Here is a 16,410-nt window from a genome sequence, read left to right on the forward strand (position 1 = left end):
ACATGTATGACGCTGGGCTGTGAGAAAGCTGCACTGCCCACCAGAAATCTGCGGCCTCTTCAAACAGCTGAACTCCTGATCACATTAGATGACCCATCCTAAGGATAGGTCATCAATATTAAAATCCTGATGAAAGACTTAAAGGGGTTGTCCAGGTTCAGAGCTGAACCTGGACATACCTCCATTTTCACCCAGGCAGCCCCCCTGACATGAGCATCGGAGCAGTTCATGCTCCGATGCTCTCCTTTGCCCTGCGCTAAATCGCGCAGGGCAAAGGTATTTTTCTGAGTTCCGGTGACGAACCGGGCTCACCATGGGGCTGACAGGCAGCCCGGTGACGTCACCGGCACTGATGGCGGGATTTGGCTCTGCCCTAGCCAGTAAAACGGCTAGGCAGAGCTAAAGCCCGCCCCTCAGAGCCGGTGACGTCACCGAACACGCCGCTGGGCGGAAGTTACCGCCCGGCAGTGTGTTATTGAAAACACAAGAGCCTGTGCCCTGAACCCGGACAACCCAGCTCTGAACCCGGACAACCCCTTTAATTATTGTGCAAATAAATATTTTACATCATCACCTCTCTCTGGAATCTCTCCAGTGTCAGTTTCTTTTGCATCTCATCTTGAACCCAAGGATCAGCAGAATACTCTCCTTCTAGTAAAGATGGCCAGCAATTGCCAGCATCCCGGTTGGACTTGGTTAATACTATTCGGATTAGTTTTTTGTCCTCTTCATCAACCAAAAAACAACAACATATTTTTGTTTAAAATGACTTAAAGGGGTTCTGCACTTTCATTTAACTGATGATCTATCCTCTGGATAGATCATCAGCTTCTGATCGGCGGGGGTCCGACACCCGGGACCCCCGCCGATCAGCTGTTTGAGAAGACAGCGGCGCTCCAGCAGCGCCGCGGCCTTCTCACTGTTTACCGCCGGGCCGCCGCCCACTGACGTCACGACTTGTATCAACTAGAGTGGGCGCGGCTAAGCTCCATTCAAGTGAACAGAGCTTAGCCGCGCCCACTCTAGTTGATACAAGTCGTGACGTCAGTGGGCGGGCGGCCTGGCGGTAAACAGTGAGAAGGCCGCGGCGCTGCTGTCTTCTCAAACAGCTGATCGGCGGGGGTCCCGGGTGTCGGACCCCGGCCGATCAGAAGCTGGTGATCTATCCAGAGGATAGATCATCAGTTGATTGAAAGTGCAGAACCCCTTTAATGTTTTTGCATTTATTTATTTAGCATGCACATACCAACAATCACCGTACAACTATCACACAGTGCCATTCACATACAGAGGTCGACAAGAACTGCTCCTAGATCTCCAGGTAGAAGTTTTATGTAACTAGAATTGTGTGTGCATATATATAAAAATTAGTTTCTGTCTGTCTGGACGTCTGTCTGTTCTTTATGTACGACCAGCTCTCTAGGACTTACCGTTTCTGAGATATTCCCCAAAAATTACCTGCATTAGCCAATACAAGCCTACAAGTCTTTCTCTTCATATGCCAACTGACATACACACGGTCATATGTCCCTTATCAGCCACTAGAAGCTCGCAGGTCCTACTCCAGGTTTCCATAACAACTGATCACAGGTTTTAGCAGTACGCAGGTCCTTAAATATTCAGTCATCTGAAGTGTATCAACCAATATAAGTTCACATTTAATTTACCAGGTTTTCACACAGGATAGGATTAGATACACAGCTCAGCAGACAGTATCACACAGAATAGGATATTAGATACACAGCTCAGCAGACAGTATCACAAAGGATAGTATTAGATACACATCTCAGCAGGCAGTATCACACAGGATAGGATATTAGATACACAGCTTGGCAGACAGTATCACACAGGATAGGATTAGATACACAGCTCAGCAGGCAGTATCACACAGGATAGGATATTAGATACACAGCTCAGCAGGCAGTATCACACAGGATAGGATTTAATACACAGCTCAGCAGGCAGTATCACACAGGATAGGATTTAATACACAGCTCAGCAGACAGTATCACATAGGATAGGATTAGATACACAGCTCAGCAGACAGTATCACATAGGATAGGATTTGATACACAGCTCAGCAGACAGTATCACATAGGATAGGATTAGATACACAGCTCAGCAGACAGTATCACATAGGATAGGATTAGATACACAGCTCAGCAGACAGTATCACATAGGATAGGATTAGATACACAGCTCAGCAGGCAGTATCACATAGGATAGGATTTGATACACAGCTCAGCAGACAGTATCACATAGGATAGGATTAGATACACAGCTCAGCAGACAGTATCACATAGGATAGGATTAGATACACAGCTCAGCAGCAGTATCACACTAGGATAGGATTAGATACACAGCTCAGCAGACAGTATCACACAGGATAGGATTAGATACACAGCTCAGCAGACAGTATCACATAGGATAGGATTAGATACACAGCTCAGCAGACAGTATCACATAGGATAGGATTAGATACACAGCTCAGCAGACAGTATCATATAGGATAGGATTAGATACACAGCTCAGGCAGACAGTATCACATAGGATAGGATTAGATACACAGCTCAGCAGGACAGTATCACATAGGATAGGATTTGATACACAGCTCAAGCAGACAGTATCACACAGGATAGGATTTGATACACAGCTCAGCAGACAGTATCACATAGGATAGGATTAGATACACAGCTCAGCAGACAGTATCACATAGGATAGGATTAGATACACAGCTCAGCAGACAGTATCACACATGATAGGATTAGATATACAGCTCAGCAGACAGTGGGGCGGGGTACTGTAGAGGTCACTGTTATAGGGATACTGTCAATATCTTTTAACCTCCCCCCGACCGCCTAACGCAGGGATGCGTCCTGCGGGTGGTCGCTTTGTTCCTCCTTGACGCATCTACGCGTCATCTCGCGAGACGACGCGTGAACGCGCGCTCACAGGATCAGAAGGTAAACGAGTTGATCTACAGCCTGCCAGCGGCGATCATTTGCTGGCAGGCTGTAGATGCGATTTTTTAACCCTTGAAAGGCATATCAGGCGCTGTTTTGTTAACAGCGTCTGATATACCTGCTACCTGGTCCTCTGGTGGGCCCTTTTGCTTGGATCGACCACCAGAGGACACAGGCAGCTCTGTAAGTAGCACCAATCACCACACTACACCCCCCCTGTCACTTATTAACCCCTGATCACCCCATATAGACTCCCTGATCACCCAGTAATTGATCACCCCCCTGTAAGGCTCCATTCAGATGTCCGTATGTGTTTTGCGGATCCGCAAAACACGGACACCACGGATCTGAAAAACACAGACACCGGCAATGTGCTTTCCGCATTTTGCGGATCCACACATTGCCAGAACTATATAGAAAATGCCTTTTCTTGTCCGCAATTGCGGCCAAGAATAGGACATGTTCTATAGGCTCTACAAAAAACGCAGTGTTCGCCCGATCAGGCATGATCTTGTGCGCACACTTGCGTTCAGTCCGCCCCACTGCAGTGACAGAATTTTTTTTTTCTGATCACTGCAAAAACACCGTAAAATCGATGCGGCGCTATAAAGATCACTGTTGAGGGGCATAGCGAGTTCATAGAAGATTTATTTTTTTGGGCACAAGTTAGCAGAAACTTATTTATTTATTATTTTTTTTCTTACAAAGTCACATATTCCACTAACTTGTGACAAAAAAATAAAATCTCACATGAACTCACCAAACCCCTCACAGAATTCAAATGCATAACATTTTTTAGCTATATATATTCCAGACTTCTTCTCACGCTTTAGGGCCCCTAAAATGCCAGGGCAGTATAAATACTCCACAAGTGACCCCATTTTGGAAAGAAGACACCCCAAGGTATTCCGTGAGGGGTATGGTGAGTTCATGTAACATTTTATTTTTTGTCACAAGTTAGTGGAATATGAGACTTTGTAAGAAAAAAATAAAATAAAAAATTATTTTCCGCTAACTTGTGACAAAACATAAAAACTTCCATGAACTCACTATGCCCATCAGCGAATACCTTAGACTCCTTTCACACCTGCGTTCAGGTGTCCGCTCGTGAGCTCCGTTTGAAGGGGCTCACGAGCGGCCCTGAACGCAGCCGTCTGGCCCTAATGCATTCTCAGTGGAGGCGGATCCACTGAGAATGCATCCGCCTGCCAGCGCTCAGCCTCCGCTCCGCTCAGTGAGCGGACACCTGAACACTGCAAGCAGTGTTCGGGTGTCCGCCTTGCCGTGCGGAGGCGAGCGGATCCGTTCCGACTTACAATGTAAGTCAATGGGGACGGATCCGCTTGAAGATGACACCATATGGCTCAATCTTCAAGCGGATCCATCCCCCATTGACTTTCAATGTAAAGTCTGAACGGATCCGCTCAGGCTACTTTCACACTTAGAAAATTTTTCTAAGTTATAATGCAGACGGATCCGTTCTGAACTGAGCCACCGTCTGCATTAATATGAGCGGATCCGTTCAGAACGGATCCGATCGAACTCAGGTGTGAAAGTAGCCTAAGGGTGTCTACTTTCTGAAATGGGGTAATTTGTGGGGTGTTTCTAGTGTCTGGGCATTGTAGAACCTCAGGAAACATGACAGGTGCTCAGAAAGTCAGTGCGTAAATTCAAATTTTTGCACCATAGTTTGTAAACGCTATAACTTTTACCCAAACCAATAAATATACACTTATTGCATTTTTTTTTTATCAAAGACATGTAGAACACTAAATTTAGAGAAAAATGTATCTATACATGTAGTTTTATTTGAAAAATTTTACAACCGAAAGTGAAAAATGTCATTTTTTGCAAAAATTTCCGTCAATTTTGATTAATATAAAAAAAAGATGTGTATATATATATATATATATATATATATATATATAAAAATGAGTTTCTGTCTGGACGTCTGTTCGTTATGCAAACGACTCGACCAATCTTCACCAAATTTGGCACACCGGTACATCAGGTATCCGGTAAGGTTTGCAGCGTTCGGGTGTCCGCCTGGCCGTGTGGAGCCAAACGGATCCGTCCAGACTTTCAATGTAAAGTCTGGATGGATCCGTCTGACTAACTTTCACACTTAGAAATTTTTCTGAAATATAATGCAGACGGATCCGTTCTGAACGGAGCCCATCGTCTGCATTATAGGAGCGGATCCGTCTGTGCAGACTCCAGAAGGATCCGCTCTGAACGCAAGTGTGAAAGTAGCCTAAGGTGAAAAATGGCACACCAAAATATTAAGTATAAATCACCTACTTTCCCAATTTTACATATAAAATATATAAACAATAAATAAACATATTACATATCGCAACGTCAGAAAAGGACTGATCTATGATAGGACTGGTCTATTATGGGGCGAACGTTCCATGAAATGCGAAATGCGCGCATTGTTTTTTTTGTTTTTTTGCGTGGAATTGAATGGTATCGAGTAGCGCAATACTTTTTTATGGTATCGAAACCGAATCAAAATTTTGGCATCGAGACAATTCTACTGACTATAAGATGAAAATATTAAAGGCGGACGACTTCTTTTTCAAATGATAACGCTCTGTTATCTGTTGTTGTCAAACTTCAGCAGAGGAACGCTCAATTCAGTTAAAATCCTCCATTTTGATCACCTTTAGACCTATGGTCTGTAGTGACTGGCTGAGTTTTAGAAAAGACGCAAGACAGGACAAGTGCCACATACAAAACAGCGGCTCCTTTCCATTATTTGCAACAGACACTGAAGATATGGCAGTGGATATTATTGCTCATAACAGTGAAAATTAATAATGGGTCACATGTTAAAGGGGTATTCCCATCTGCAAGATCATATGTCAAAAGTTTACACTAGTGCCATATATCATTTTTGCAATTTGCTTCTATTATTTAAAATGCAGCCATTTTGATATATTCCCTTCCCTCTTACCCTATTGTTTAGATGTGGTAACCCATAGATAAGGCCACCGCTCCACGGCCGCATCTATGGACCGCGCTTGCGCAGACCGTTCTCCCTTTTCACCCAGGCGGCCGGTGATTCAGAAGAGTACGCGCACGCTGCCGCGCATATCGTCTTTCATCACTGCAACAGATCCGCGTTGTCCTTCCCCTGCCTGCAGCACTCAATGTGCCGGTTTATTTTATAGATGGCCCCACTGAGCGAGCGAGCGAGCGATCCCCCGCCCTCCCCTCTCTCATTTTCAGGATGGCTAAATGGTTTTAGAAGAGTGTCAGCACATAGCTGACACTCTACTTGAAACGGCAGACATTTGTGCTGGCACAGATGTCAGCCGTTTAACCCCTTCCATGCCACGGTCCATAGGGACTGCTATATGGAAGGGGTTAACAGGGAGGGAGCTCCCCCCCCCCAATCCGCCGCTAATGGTTACCATGGCAACCGAAAACCTTCACAGGTGTCCGGCTTGCCATGGTAAAGCTGAGTCGGATCAGGCTTTTGCTAAAGGCAAAAGTCTGATCAGACTAAGTGTAATGTCCCAATACACTACAGTACACTATAAAGTAGGGATGTCCCGATACCATTTTTTTAAGACCGAGTATGAGTACCGATACTTTTATTTAAGTACTCACCGATACCAATTATGGTGTGGTAATATTTTACAGCAAATTCCAATTTAATTTAGTCATAGCGGAGATTTATCAAACCTTGTACAAAGAAACAGCGGTGGAGTTGCTGATAATAATCTGGAATTTGGTTGCTATGGACAACTGCTTTACTTTTCCTTTGTACAAGGGTTAATAAATGGGCATATAACAGTGTTTCCCAACCAATGTGCCTCCAGCTGTTGCAAAACTTTGGCTGTGGGGGCATGCTGGGAGGTATAGTTTTGAACAGCTGGAGGCACACTGGTTGGGGATCGCTATTATATGCCCATCCCCCGCACCTTATTTTATTATTCACTGTTTGTCTGTTTTAACATGAAATGGAGAGAAATTAACTGAATTTCTCCTCCATTTCATGCACCATACCCACCTGGCCTGCTGCAATCCTTCCCATGCAGATGCACCAGAGTACTCGGAGGAGGTGGCTTTAACTTCCTCCCAGTGCTAGGCAACCGTATGGGACTTGAAACACCGCCGCCCAGAAGTCCCGTCCCCATGCCGATCAGCTGGGACACGCTGCTGTCCCCACGCCGATCAGCTGGGACACGCTGCTGTCCCCACGCCGATCAGCTGGGACACGCTGCTGTCCCCACGCTGATCGGCTGGGAGCAGCGCCACCGCCGCCCAAAAGTGAAGATTGGACACGCCACCATCCAAAAGAGAAGATGGGTCACGCAGCCGCCGCCACAGCTGATCTGGGACACGAGACCCGCTGCACGGCCATGAGGTATCGGCGACATTTGCACGAGTACAAGTACTCGTGCAAATGTCCTGTATCGGCCCCGATACCAATACATCCCTACTATATAGTGTACTGTAGTGTATTATATAGGCATCAGACCCACAAGATCTTCAAGAACCAAGTGGGTCTGGGTAAAAATAAAAAATAAATTGATTTCTTCTTATAGCAGCACATTTATCACTGATAAAAAATAAAAAAAATACACTACACACGTTTGATATCACCGCGTCCGTAACGACCTGATCTATGAAAGGGTCATGTTACTTTCCCCGCACGGTGAATGTCATAAAACAAAAAAGTGATGATGAAATTGAAATTTTGCCCACCTCACTTCCCAAAAAAGGTCACAAAAGTGATCCAAAAAGTCATATGCCCGCCAAAATGATACCAATAAACAGTCACCTCATCCCGCAAAAAATGAGCCCCTACATGAGACAATCGCCCCAAAAAATAAAAATAAATGGCTCTGACCACGGAGACACTTTTTTCTTGTAAAAATGCTTTTATTGTGTTAAAGTAAAATAAATAACAAAAAGTATTCATATTAGGTATTGCCGCGTCCGTAAGAACCTGCTGTATAAAAATATCATATGACCTAACCCCTCAGGTGAACACCATAAAAAAAATGAATAAAACCTGTGCCAAAAAAAGCAATTTTTTGTCACCTTACATCACAAAAAGCGTAATACCAAGCGATCAAAAAGGCGTATGCCCCAAAATTAGTACCAATCAAACCGCCATCTCATCCTGCAAAAAAAATTAGCCCTTACCTAAGATAATCGGTCAAAAAATAAAAAATCTATTACTCTCAGACAATGGAGACCCTAAAATATATGTTTGTTTTCTTACTTCAAAAAGCCATTTTTTGTCACCTTACATCACAAAAAGTGTAATACCAAGCCCCCCAAAATAGTACCAATTAAAACAAACAGTCATCTCATACTGAAAAAAATGTATGCAGCGCGGGCTCTGGATCAAGCTGGGCACAGAGGGGGTTTGCATTGGAGCGATCGGAGAAGAGTGGAGGGACAATGGAGGACAATTTTATTTAGTGGAGGGACAATTTTATGTAGCAGAGCTGTACTGAAAGCTGTTCAGCCACAGTGCTTGTGGGGAGGGGAAGACAGATGTAGCAGAGCTGTATATGAGGCGGTTCTGCCACAGTGCTTGGGGGAGAGATAAATAGACAGATGTAGCAGAGCTGTATATGAAGCAGTTCATCCACAGTGCTTGGGGGAAGAGATAAAAAGACAGATGTAGCAGGGCTGTATATGAGGCGATTCTGCCACAGTGCTTGGGGGAGAGATAAATAGACAGATGTAGCAGAGTGTATATGAGGCGGTTCTGCCACAGTGCTTGGGGGAGAGATAAATAGACAGATGTAGCAGAGCTGTATATGAAGCAGTTCATCCACAGTGCTTGGGGGAAGAGATAAAAAGACAGATGTAGCAGAGTGTATATGAGGCGGTTCTGCCACAGTGCTTGGGGGAGAGATAAATAGACAGATGTAGCAGAGCTGTAAATGAAGCAGTTCATCCACAGTGCTTGGGGGAGAGAAAAAAAGACAGATGTAGCAGAGTGTATATGAGGCGGTTCTGCCACAGTGCTTGGGGGAGAGATAAATAGACAGATGTAGCAGAGCTGTATATGAAGCAGTTCATCCACAGTGCTTGGGGGAGAGATAAAAAGACAGATGTAGCAGGGCTGTATATGAGGCGGTTCTGCCACAATGCTTGGGGGAGAGATAAATAGACAGATGTAGCAGAGCTGTATATGAGGCGGTTCTGCCACAGTGCTTGGGGGAGAGATAAATAGACAGATGTAGCAGAGCTGTATATGAAGCAGTTCATCCACAGTGCTTGGGGGAGAGATAAAAAGACAGATGTAGCAGGGCTGTATATGAGGCGGTTCAGCCACAATGCTTGGGGGAGAGATAAATAGACAGATGTAGCAGGGTAGTATATAAAGCTGTTCAGCCACAGTGCTTGGGGGAGAGATAAAAAGACAGATGTAGCAGGGCTGTATATGAGGCGGTTCAGCCACAATGCTTGGGGGAGAGATAAATAGACAGATGTAGCAGAGCTGTATATGAAGCAGTTCTGCCACAGTGCTTGGGGGAGAGATAAATAGACAGATGTAGCAGAGCTGTATATGAAGCAGTTCATCCACAGTGCTTGGGGGAGAGATAAAAAGACAGATGTAGCAGGGTAGTATATAAAGCTGTTCAGCCACAGTGCTTGGGGGAAGAGATAAAAAGAGAGATGTAGCAGGGCTGTATATGAGGCGGTTCATCCACAGTGCTTGGGGGAAGAGATAAAAAGACAGATGTAGCAGGGTAGTATATAAAGCTGTTCAGCCACAATGCTTGGGGGAGAGATAAATAGACAGATGTAGCAGAGCTGTATATGAGGCGGTTCTGCCACAGTGCTTGGGGGAGAGATAAATAGACAGATGTAGCAGAGCTGTATATGAAGCAGTTCATCCACAGTGCTTGGGGGAGAGATAAAAAGACAGATGTAGCAGAGCTGTATATGAGGCGGTTCAGCCACAGTGCTTGGGGGAGAGATAAATAGACAGATGTAGCAGGGTAGTATATAAAGCTGTTCAGCCACAGTGCTACTGGTGGAAGGGAATTGACAGATGTAGCACAGGTTTATACACAACTGTAGTTCAGCTGTAATGGAAACAAATCAGCATCAGTGCCGGTAGGTGGGGGAGTCAAAAGCAAAGATTATAAGTCTACTAGCTAACATGCTTTTGGGCTAATGTATAATATGGAATTATAATTTTTGCTGCCCAGAATGGGTTTGTAAAATATAAGACTGAGATTTTGTGTGTAAAACTGTGCAGGACAGCCACATGTTACTGTCTTCAGTCACTTCCCATGGCTCTCTGATGATTCCCCAGCAGGGGGGATGGGCTGAACAGACACTGCAGGCTCCCAGACTGATGACTCATACGATCCACATGAATGAGCACACAAGGACTGACTTCTCAGTGTGATGTCATACAGAGGTGTGGCCGGCCACTCAAACTGCCTAAGCCTGCCCAGCCTGAGGCTCCAGTCACACATCCGCAATTCCATTCCGCATCTTGCGATACGGAATTGCGGACCTATACACCTCTTGCGGCCCCGATCCGGAATTGCCTACCTGCACTTCCGATCCTGATAAAAATAGAACATGTCCTAATCTTGTCCGCAATGCAGGGCTCCAGATGGCGACCAAAATAGTCGCCAATGCGACTTAGATTTTACAAATGGCGACAAGACTTTTTAGTCTTGTCGCCATTTGCGACTAGACCCTCCGCGGCAGCTCTGCAGCTGAACAGCGGCGGGCACAGGAGCTGATAGTTCTCTGCCACCGATGTTCTTGAGTCTGAGTCACACAATAGCAGAGCCGCTGGCAGCAGGGAGGGGAGGGGCTCGGGAGGAGTGTAATCTGATCCTAGAGTGGAAGCTGCTTCTGCCAGCCCCGCCCCTCCCCGCCCACCAACCAATCAGAGCTGAGGCAAGGCAAGGCGAGCACTAGCAGCTCTGAGTCACTGACAAGTACAGGGAGAAAGAATCGAATGAGTCACAGGTGAAAAGAACTAAAGATCCGACTTGTGACTCATTTGATTCTTTCTTAGACTCCCTGCATAGTGTGCCCCCCCCAACACCCCAGTATAAGAAACATTGGTGGCACAGTGTGCCCCCCCACCCCAACACCCCAGTATAAGAAACATTGGTGGCACAGTGTGCCCCCCACCCCACACCCAGTATAAGAAACATTGGTGGCACAGTGTGCCCCCCCCCCCCCCCAACACCCCAGTATACGAAACATTGGTGGCTCAGTGGGAAGTGCCAATGAGGGGTAAAAAATCATTTTAAAAAAATTAACTCACCTCCTCCAGTTGATCGCGTAGCTGCCGGTCTCCTGTTCTTTCTTCAGGACCTGTGGTGACGTCACTGAGCTCATCACATGGTCCATTACCATGGTGATGAATCATGTGATGTATCATGTGATGAGCACAGTGATGTCACCACAGGTCCTTTGACAGGTCCTGAAGAAAGAACAGGAGACGATCAATTGGAGGAGGTGAGTTAATTTTTTTTATTTTAACCCTCATTGGCACTGCCCACTGCGCCACCAATGTTTATTATATTGAGGGGGGGCACACTGCACCACCAATGTTTATTATGCTGGGGTGTTGGGGGGGGGGGGCACACTACGCCACCAATGTTAATTATATTGACCTTCTACTATGCATTCTGTATTAAAGAATGCTATTATTTTCCCTTAGAACCATGTTATAAGGGAAAATAATACAGTGAATAGACTTTCATCCTAGCAACCATGAGTGAAAATCGCACCGCATCCGCACTTGCTTGTGGATGCTATGCGATTTTCACGCAGCCCCATTAGCTTCTATGGGGCCTGCGTTGCGTGAAAAACACACAATATAGAGTATGCTGCGATTTTCACGCAACGCACAAGTGATGTGTGAAATTCACCCCTCATGTGCACAGCCCCATAGAAGTGAATGGGTCCGGATTTAGTGCAGGTGCATTCCGGTATTTTGAATGCCAGATCCGGCACTAATACATTCCTATGGGAAAAAATGCTGGATCCGGCATTCAGGCAAATCATCATTATTTTTTTTCGCCGGAGATAAAACCGTAGCATGCTGCGGTTTTATCTTTTGCCTGATCAGTCAAAATGACTGAACTGAAGACATCCTGATGCATCCTGAACGGATCGCTCTCCATTCAGAAAGCATGGGGATATGCCTGATCAGTTCTTTGACGATATTGAGCCCCTAGGACGGAACTCTATGCCGGAAAAGAAAAACACTAGTGTGAAAGTACCCTAAAATATTAAGTTTAAATCCCCCCTTTCCCAATTTTAGATATAAAATATATAAAGAATAAATAAACATATTACATAGCGCTGTCCAAACTATTAAATTATTAAAAACTATCTCCTATGCGGTGAGCATTCACCATTTTTTTGTCACCTTGTCACCCCAAAAAAATAGGATAGGACTGTTCTATTATGGGCCGAACATTTCATAAAATGCAAAATGCATGCGGCTTTTTTTTTTTTTTGCGCGGTATTGAGTATCGCAATACTTTTTTATGGTGAAGAAAGCGAATCAAAATTTTGGTATCAAAACAACCCTATGCCGATCTGATCGGAGTAGCGTTGTCACGATACCAAAATTTTGATTCGGTTTCGATTTGGCGACTAAAAATTTGATTTGGCTCCTAAATTTTTCAGTTCAGGAGCCAATGTCTACCAGGTATTTTTTTTTTGTCTGGAGCACTGCAATAGCATATTCGAATAGGCATATTCTCTTAGTGCCGGCAATGTGTGGTCCGCGAAATGCGGAACACACATTGCCGCTGTCCGTGTTTTGCGAATCCGCAAAACACACACGGATGTGTGAATGGACCCTTAGAAGCAGGAAAGAGTGAACAGCATAGCAGGCTGCAGGTAAGGATGAAATAGCAAGATGGGAATACCCCTTTAATACTTCTTTACATACAATTATGAAGGAAGGTGGTCTCACCTAATGTCCAAGTGCTTTCATCGCTTATCGTGGAATCATACAGCCGTCCCTGAAAAATACATGACAATCAATAATTTATAGAGATTTTCTGTGTTCTGTGACATATACACACAGATATGGATGACCCATCTTCAGGATAACGGAGGATTAGCAGAAAACTCACTGTATATTGGCCATGCCGAGTTCTCATTCAAATGAAATGGAACTGAACCGCAGTATGCCTGCGCCGGACACTACACCGTGGATAGAGCCTTCTGCTTCCAGCTCCATCCAGCGTATAGGTTCTAGTGCAGGTGTCTTCCACAAACAGGTGAACGATGGGGGTGCCGGGTGTAGAACCCCCACCAATCTGATACTGACATCCTATCCTGAGGATAGGACATCAATAGGACATCTACTGCCCAGAAACAATGGTTCTGCATGGGGAAGATCGATCACAATAGTGATCACTCGTCCCCGTACTGTGGGGGAAATCACTGTATGTAAATGCAGCGGTCTCCTTCACTGAGTGAGCAACCGACTGTCGGGAAGGAACGCTTCCTTCCTGATGACACAAGGATGGTAAAAAACGGACACATGGACCAAACATGGATGCTTCACGGATATCACATGGACTGCTTTTTTCACAGACATGCAACGGACATGGAAATGTGACCGATACCTCTTTCACATGGCCGTAGCGCTCCCGTGGCCGTATTGCGGGCTGCATACGGCGGTTCCACAATACACGGGTCACTTGAATGGGTCCGCAAATCTGGAGATACTGAACGGAAGCACTCCGTAGTGCTTCCGTGGGGTTCTGTTCTGTGCTTCCCTTGTGCAAAAAATAGAACTTTTCTGTCTATTTGCAGAACGGACGGATCGCGGTCCCCATTTAAACGGATGGGTCCGAGAGCCGCATGCGGCTGCCCCATGGTCGGTGCCCGTGACTTGCGGACTGCAAATTGCGGTCCGCAGCACGGGAAAGGAGCCCTTATGTTTGTGGGCAAGAGGCCTAAGGCCTTAGTCAGGAAGCAGGACCAGCTCACTCCTGGCCCTCGGAACAGGGTGATTAACCCTGTCCCTACCAGGCCATGCTGGGTGTACATACATTGAATAATATTACAAACCATTCGCAGATACCCCCAGTACTGGGTTAGGGTACTTTCACACTAGCGTTTTTCTTTTCCGGCATTGAGTTCCGTCCTAGGGGCTCTATACTGGAAAAGAACTGATCAGGCATCTCCCCATGCATTCTGAATGGAGAGTAATTCGTTCAGTTTGCATCGGGATGTCTTCAGTTCAGTCGTTTTGACTGATCAGGCAAAAGAGAAAACCGTAGCATGCTACGGTTTTTTCTCCGGCGAAAAAAACTGAAGACATGCCTGAACGCCGGATCCGGCATTTTTTCCCATAGGAATGTATTAGCGCCGGATCCGGCATTCAGAATACCGGAATGCCGGATCCGTCGTTCCGGCATGCGCAGATCGGTAAAAATGCGAAAAATGTACAAGACGGATCCGTCGGTCCGCATGACAAGCGGAGAGACGGATCCGTCCTTGCAATGCATTTGTGAGACGGATCCGCATCCGGATCAGTCTCACAAATGCTTTCAGGCAGCAGCAGATCGGCGGATCCGGCGGCCAGTTCCGACGACGGAACTGCCCGCCGGATCACACTGCCGCAAGTGTGAAAGTAGCCTTACTGAACAAGCAGAATGTGACCCTGCCACAATGTGCTGATTTGGGACACGTCGCTGCTGAAGCCATGCTTTGGCTACAGCAGCACACGTGACTCCATCTGTTTACAGGACAGGGACAGAGCACCACTGATTGTGGGCCAGTGAGCGGAATAAGAGGGCGGGGAGCAGGTAACTATCGCTTTTTCCAACAAGTACATGTTGCTAGTGAAAGTTAAAAATATCCAAAAAGTTGGACAACCCAAAGCAGTAACTTGGGCCCTCATACAGACAATACTTACCTGTCCCAGATCCCTCGACGCCCGTTGCGCAGATCACATCTGGCGACAGGGGGTGCAGCCATTAGCAGGCCATGAGGGTAACCCACTCCCCTAGCGTCACGTGTGGCATCACCCGGGCAAGGGGAGTGGGTCACTTTCGTGGTCTGCTATTGGCTTCACCTCCGTCGTCGGATGTTGTGATCTGCACAACGGCTGTGGAGGGCTCTGGGAGGACACAGGCATTGAGGACCAGGTAAGTATTGTCTGTATGAGGGGCCAGGGAATTGTGGAGGGGTTTATAGCTCTGGGCAGATACTGCTTGTCCTCTTTTTTGAATGCACGCCAGGATTTGGCTTATAAACTGCATAAACCAGTGAACGTGTGGCGGCACTGCAGCATGCTTGAAGTTATCTGTGGCTCATTGGCATGCAAGTTGCCAATGAGCATGATGCAACCAATCAGAGTTCAGCTTTCATTTCCAGAACTTCACTGGGAAAATAAAAGGTGACGTCTGATTGGTTGTCATCGGTAAAGCTCTGACAGTCCTAACCGCAGGGCTCTTGTAGAAGCTGGCTGCTCACAGCTACGCATGCACCATTCACCCATATCATCCAATGGAGCACCTGTAGGATGTGTGTGTCCCGCACATTCAGTGCTATCTCCCTGATGCCCAGCTTACAGCGGATATCTCGGCTCTGTGTACCAGGGGGCACCTGGACTTCAATGAACACCTCCTCCATGGTCTGGTACCAGCAACCCCAGGGAGTCTTGCATGGCACCACCCCGCTCCTCTCATCGAAATGCACAGACATCACATGCAGAGCAGCGCCCTGACAGCAAAAATTACTTAGACACACGATGGCGCAATGCGCATGCGCAGTCATACGACTTGAAACCGCGCAACTAAAAAAAAAATGGTAACGATGTCTATCAAGATTTCAACCAATAGAAGCCCGTTTAACAGACTACCTAAACAACAAGCTCCAGCGGTCTGATTGCACTTCCTGTTTCTCCTTTCAGAGATTGTGATTGGACGTCTACTGTGCCTTCTTGATTGGCTGTGGCGCCTGTTGCTAGTCGGGAGGACGTCTGCTATTGGTGGACGGCTCTTTGCGCTGTTTTTAAAGAGGAGACACGAGGGGGCGGCTTGTTCTAGTTAGCGACTGATTGTGGCGGGTCACCGGTAGCGGAGTCTACGAGGATTAAGGCCCCATGCACACGGCCGTTGTTCACGGCCGTGTGCGGGCCGTGGAACCGCGGCCTGGATCCCTTCCTGTGAGCTGGAGCGCACGGCGTCACTGGTTGCTATGACGCCGTGCGCCCCCTGCTGCCGGCACAGTACAGTAATACACTGGTATAGATCATACCAGTGTAGTACTGTATTGCGGCGGCAGCAGGGAGCGCACGGCGTCATAGCAACCAGTGACGCCGTGCGCTCCAGCTCACAGGAAGGGATCCAGGCCGCGGTTCCACGGCCCGCACACGGCCGTGAACAACGGCCGTGTGCATGGGGCCTAAGGCTCCCCTCAAGCGGTTCAACGAGCATGTTGGTACGTATGAGCG

The 16,410-nt window shown here is 46.6% G+C and overlaps 2 protein-coding genes across 2 annotated transcripts in view; one reads left to right on the forward strand and one right to left on the reverse strand.

The window, feature by feature from the left end:
* The window catches only part of LOC122922770 (sperm-tail PG-rich repeat-containing protein 2-like), a 51,615-nt gene that overhangs the window by 24,124 nt on the left and 11,081 nt on the right, over positions 1-16,410 (forward strand). The gene's annotated exons all lie outside the window — the stretch shown is intronic.
* LOC122922771 (nudC domain-containing protein 2-like) lies at positions 548-15,766 on the reverse strand. Its single transcript, XM_044273496.1, has 3 exons — positions 15,471-15,766; positions 12,910-12,958; positions 548-726 (listed from the first exon to the last, which is right to left on the reverse strand). Exons 1-3 carry the CDS (start codon positions 15,729-15,731, stop codon positions 563-565), a joined length of 474 nt encoding a protein of 157 aa, XP_044129431.1. The 5' UTR covers positions 15,732-15,766; the 3' UTR covers positions 548-562.

This window comes from Bufo gargarizans, unplaced genomic scaffold (genome assembly GCF_014858855.1).
Source record: "Bufo gargarizans isolate SCDJY-AF-19 unplaced genomic scaffold, ASM1485885v1 fragScaff_scaffold_695_pilon, whole genome shotgun sequence".
Taxonomy (NCBI): domain Eukaryota; kingdom Metazoa; phylum Chordata; class Amphibia; order Anura; family Bufonidae; genus Bufo; species Bufo gargarizans.

What these genes read in the sequence shown, in the direction of transcription:
- LOC122922771 (XM_044273496.1), bottom strand. Translation starts at nt 15,731, where the DNA reads ATGACTGCGCATGCGCATTGCGCCATCGTGTGTCTAAGTAATTTTTGC. An exon ending in GGGACACACACATCCTACAG is followed by an intron (nt 12,959 to 15,470) that starts GTGCTCCATTGG and finishes TGTATTTTTCAG; the next exon opens with GGACGGCTGTATGATTCCAC. An exon ending in TGAAAGCACTTGGACATTAG is followed by an intron (nt 727 to 12,909) that starts GTGAGACCACCT and finishes TGGTTGATGAAG; the next exon opens with AGGACAAAAAACTAATCCGA.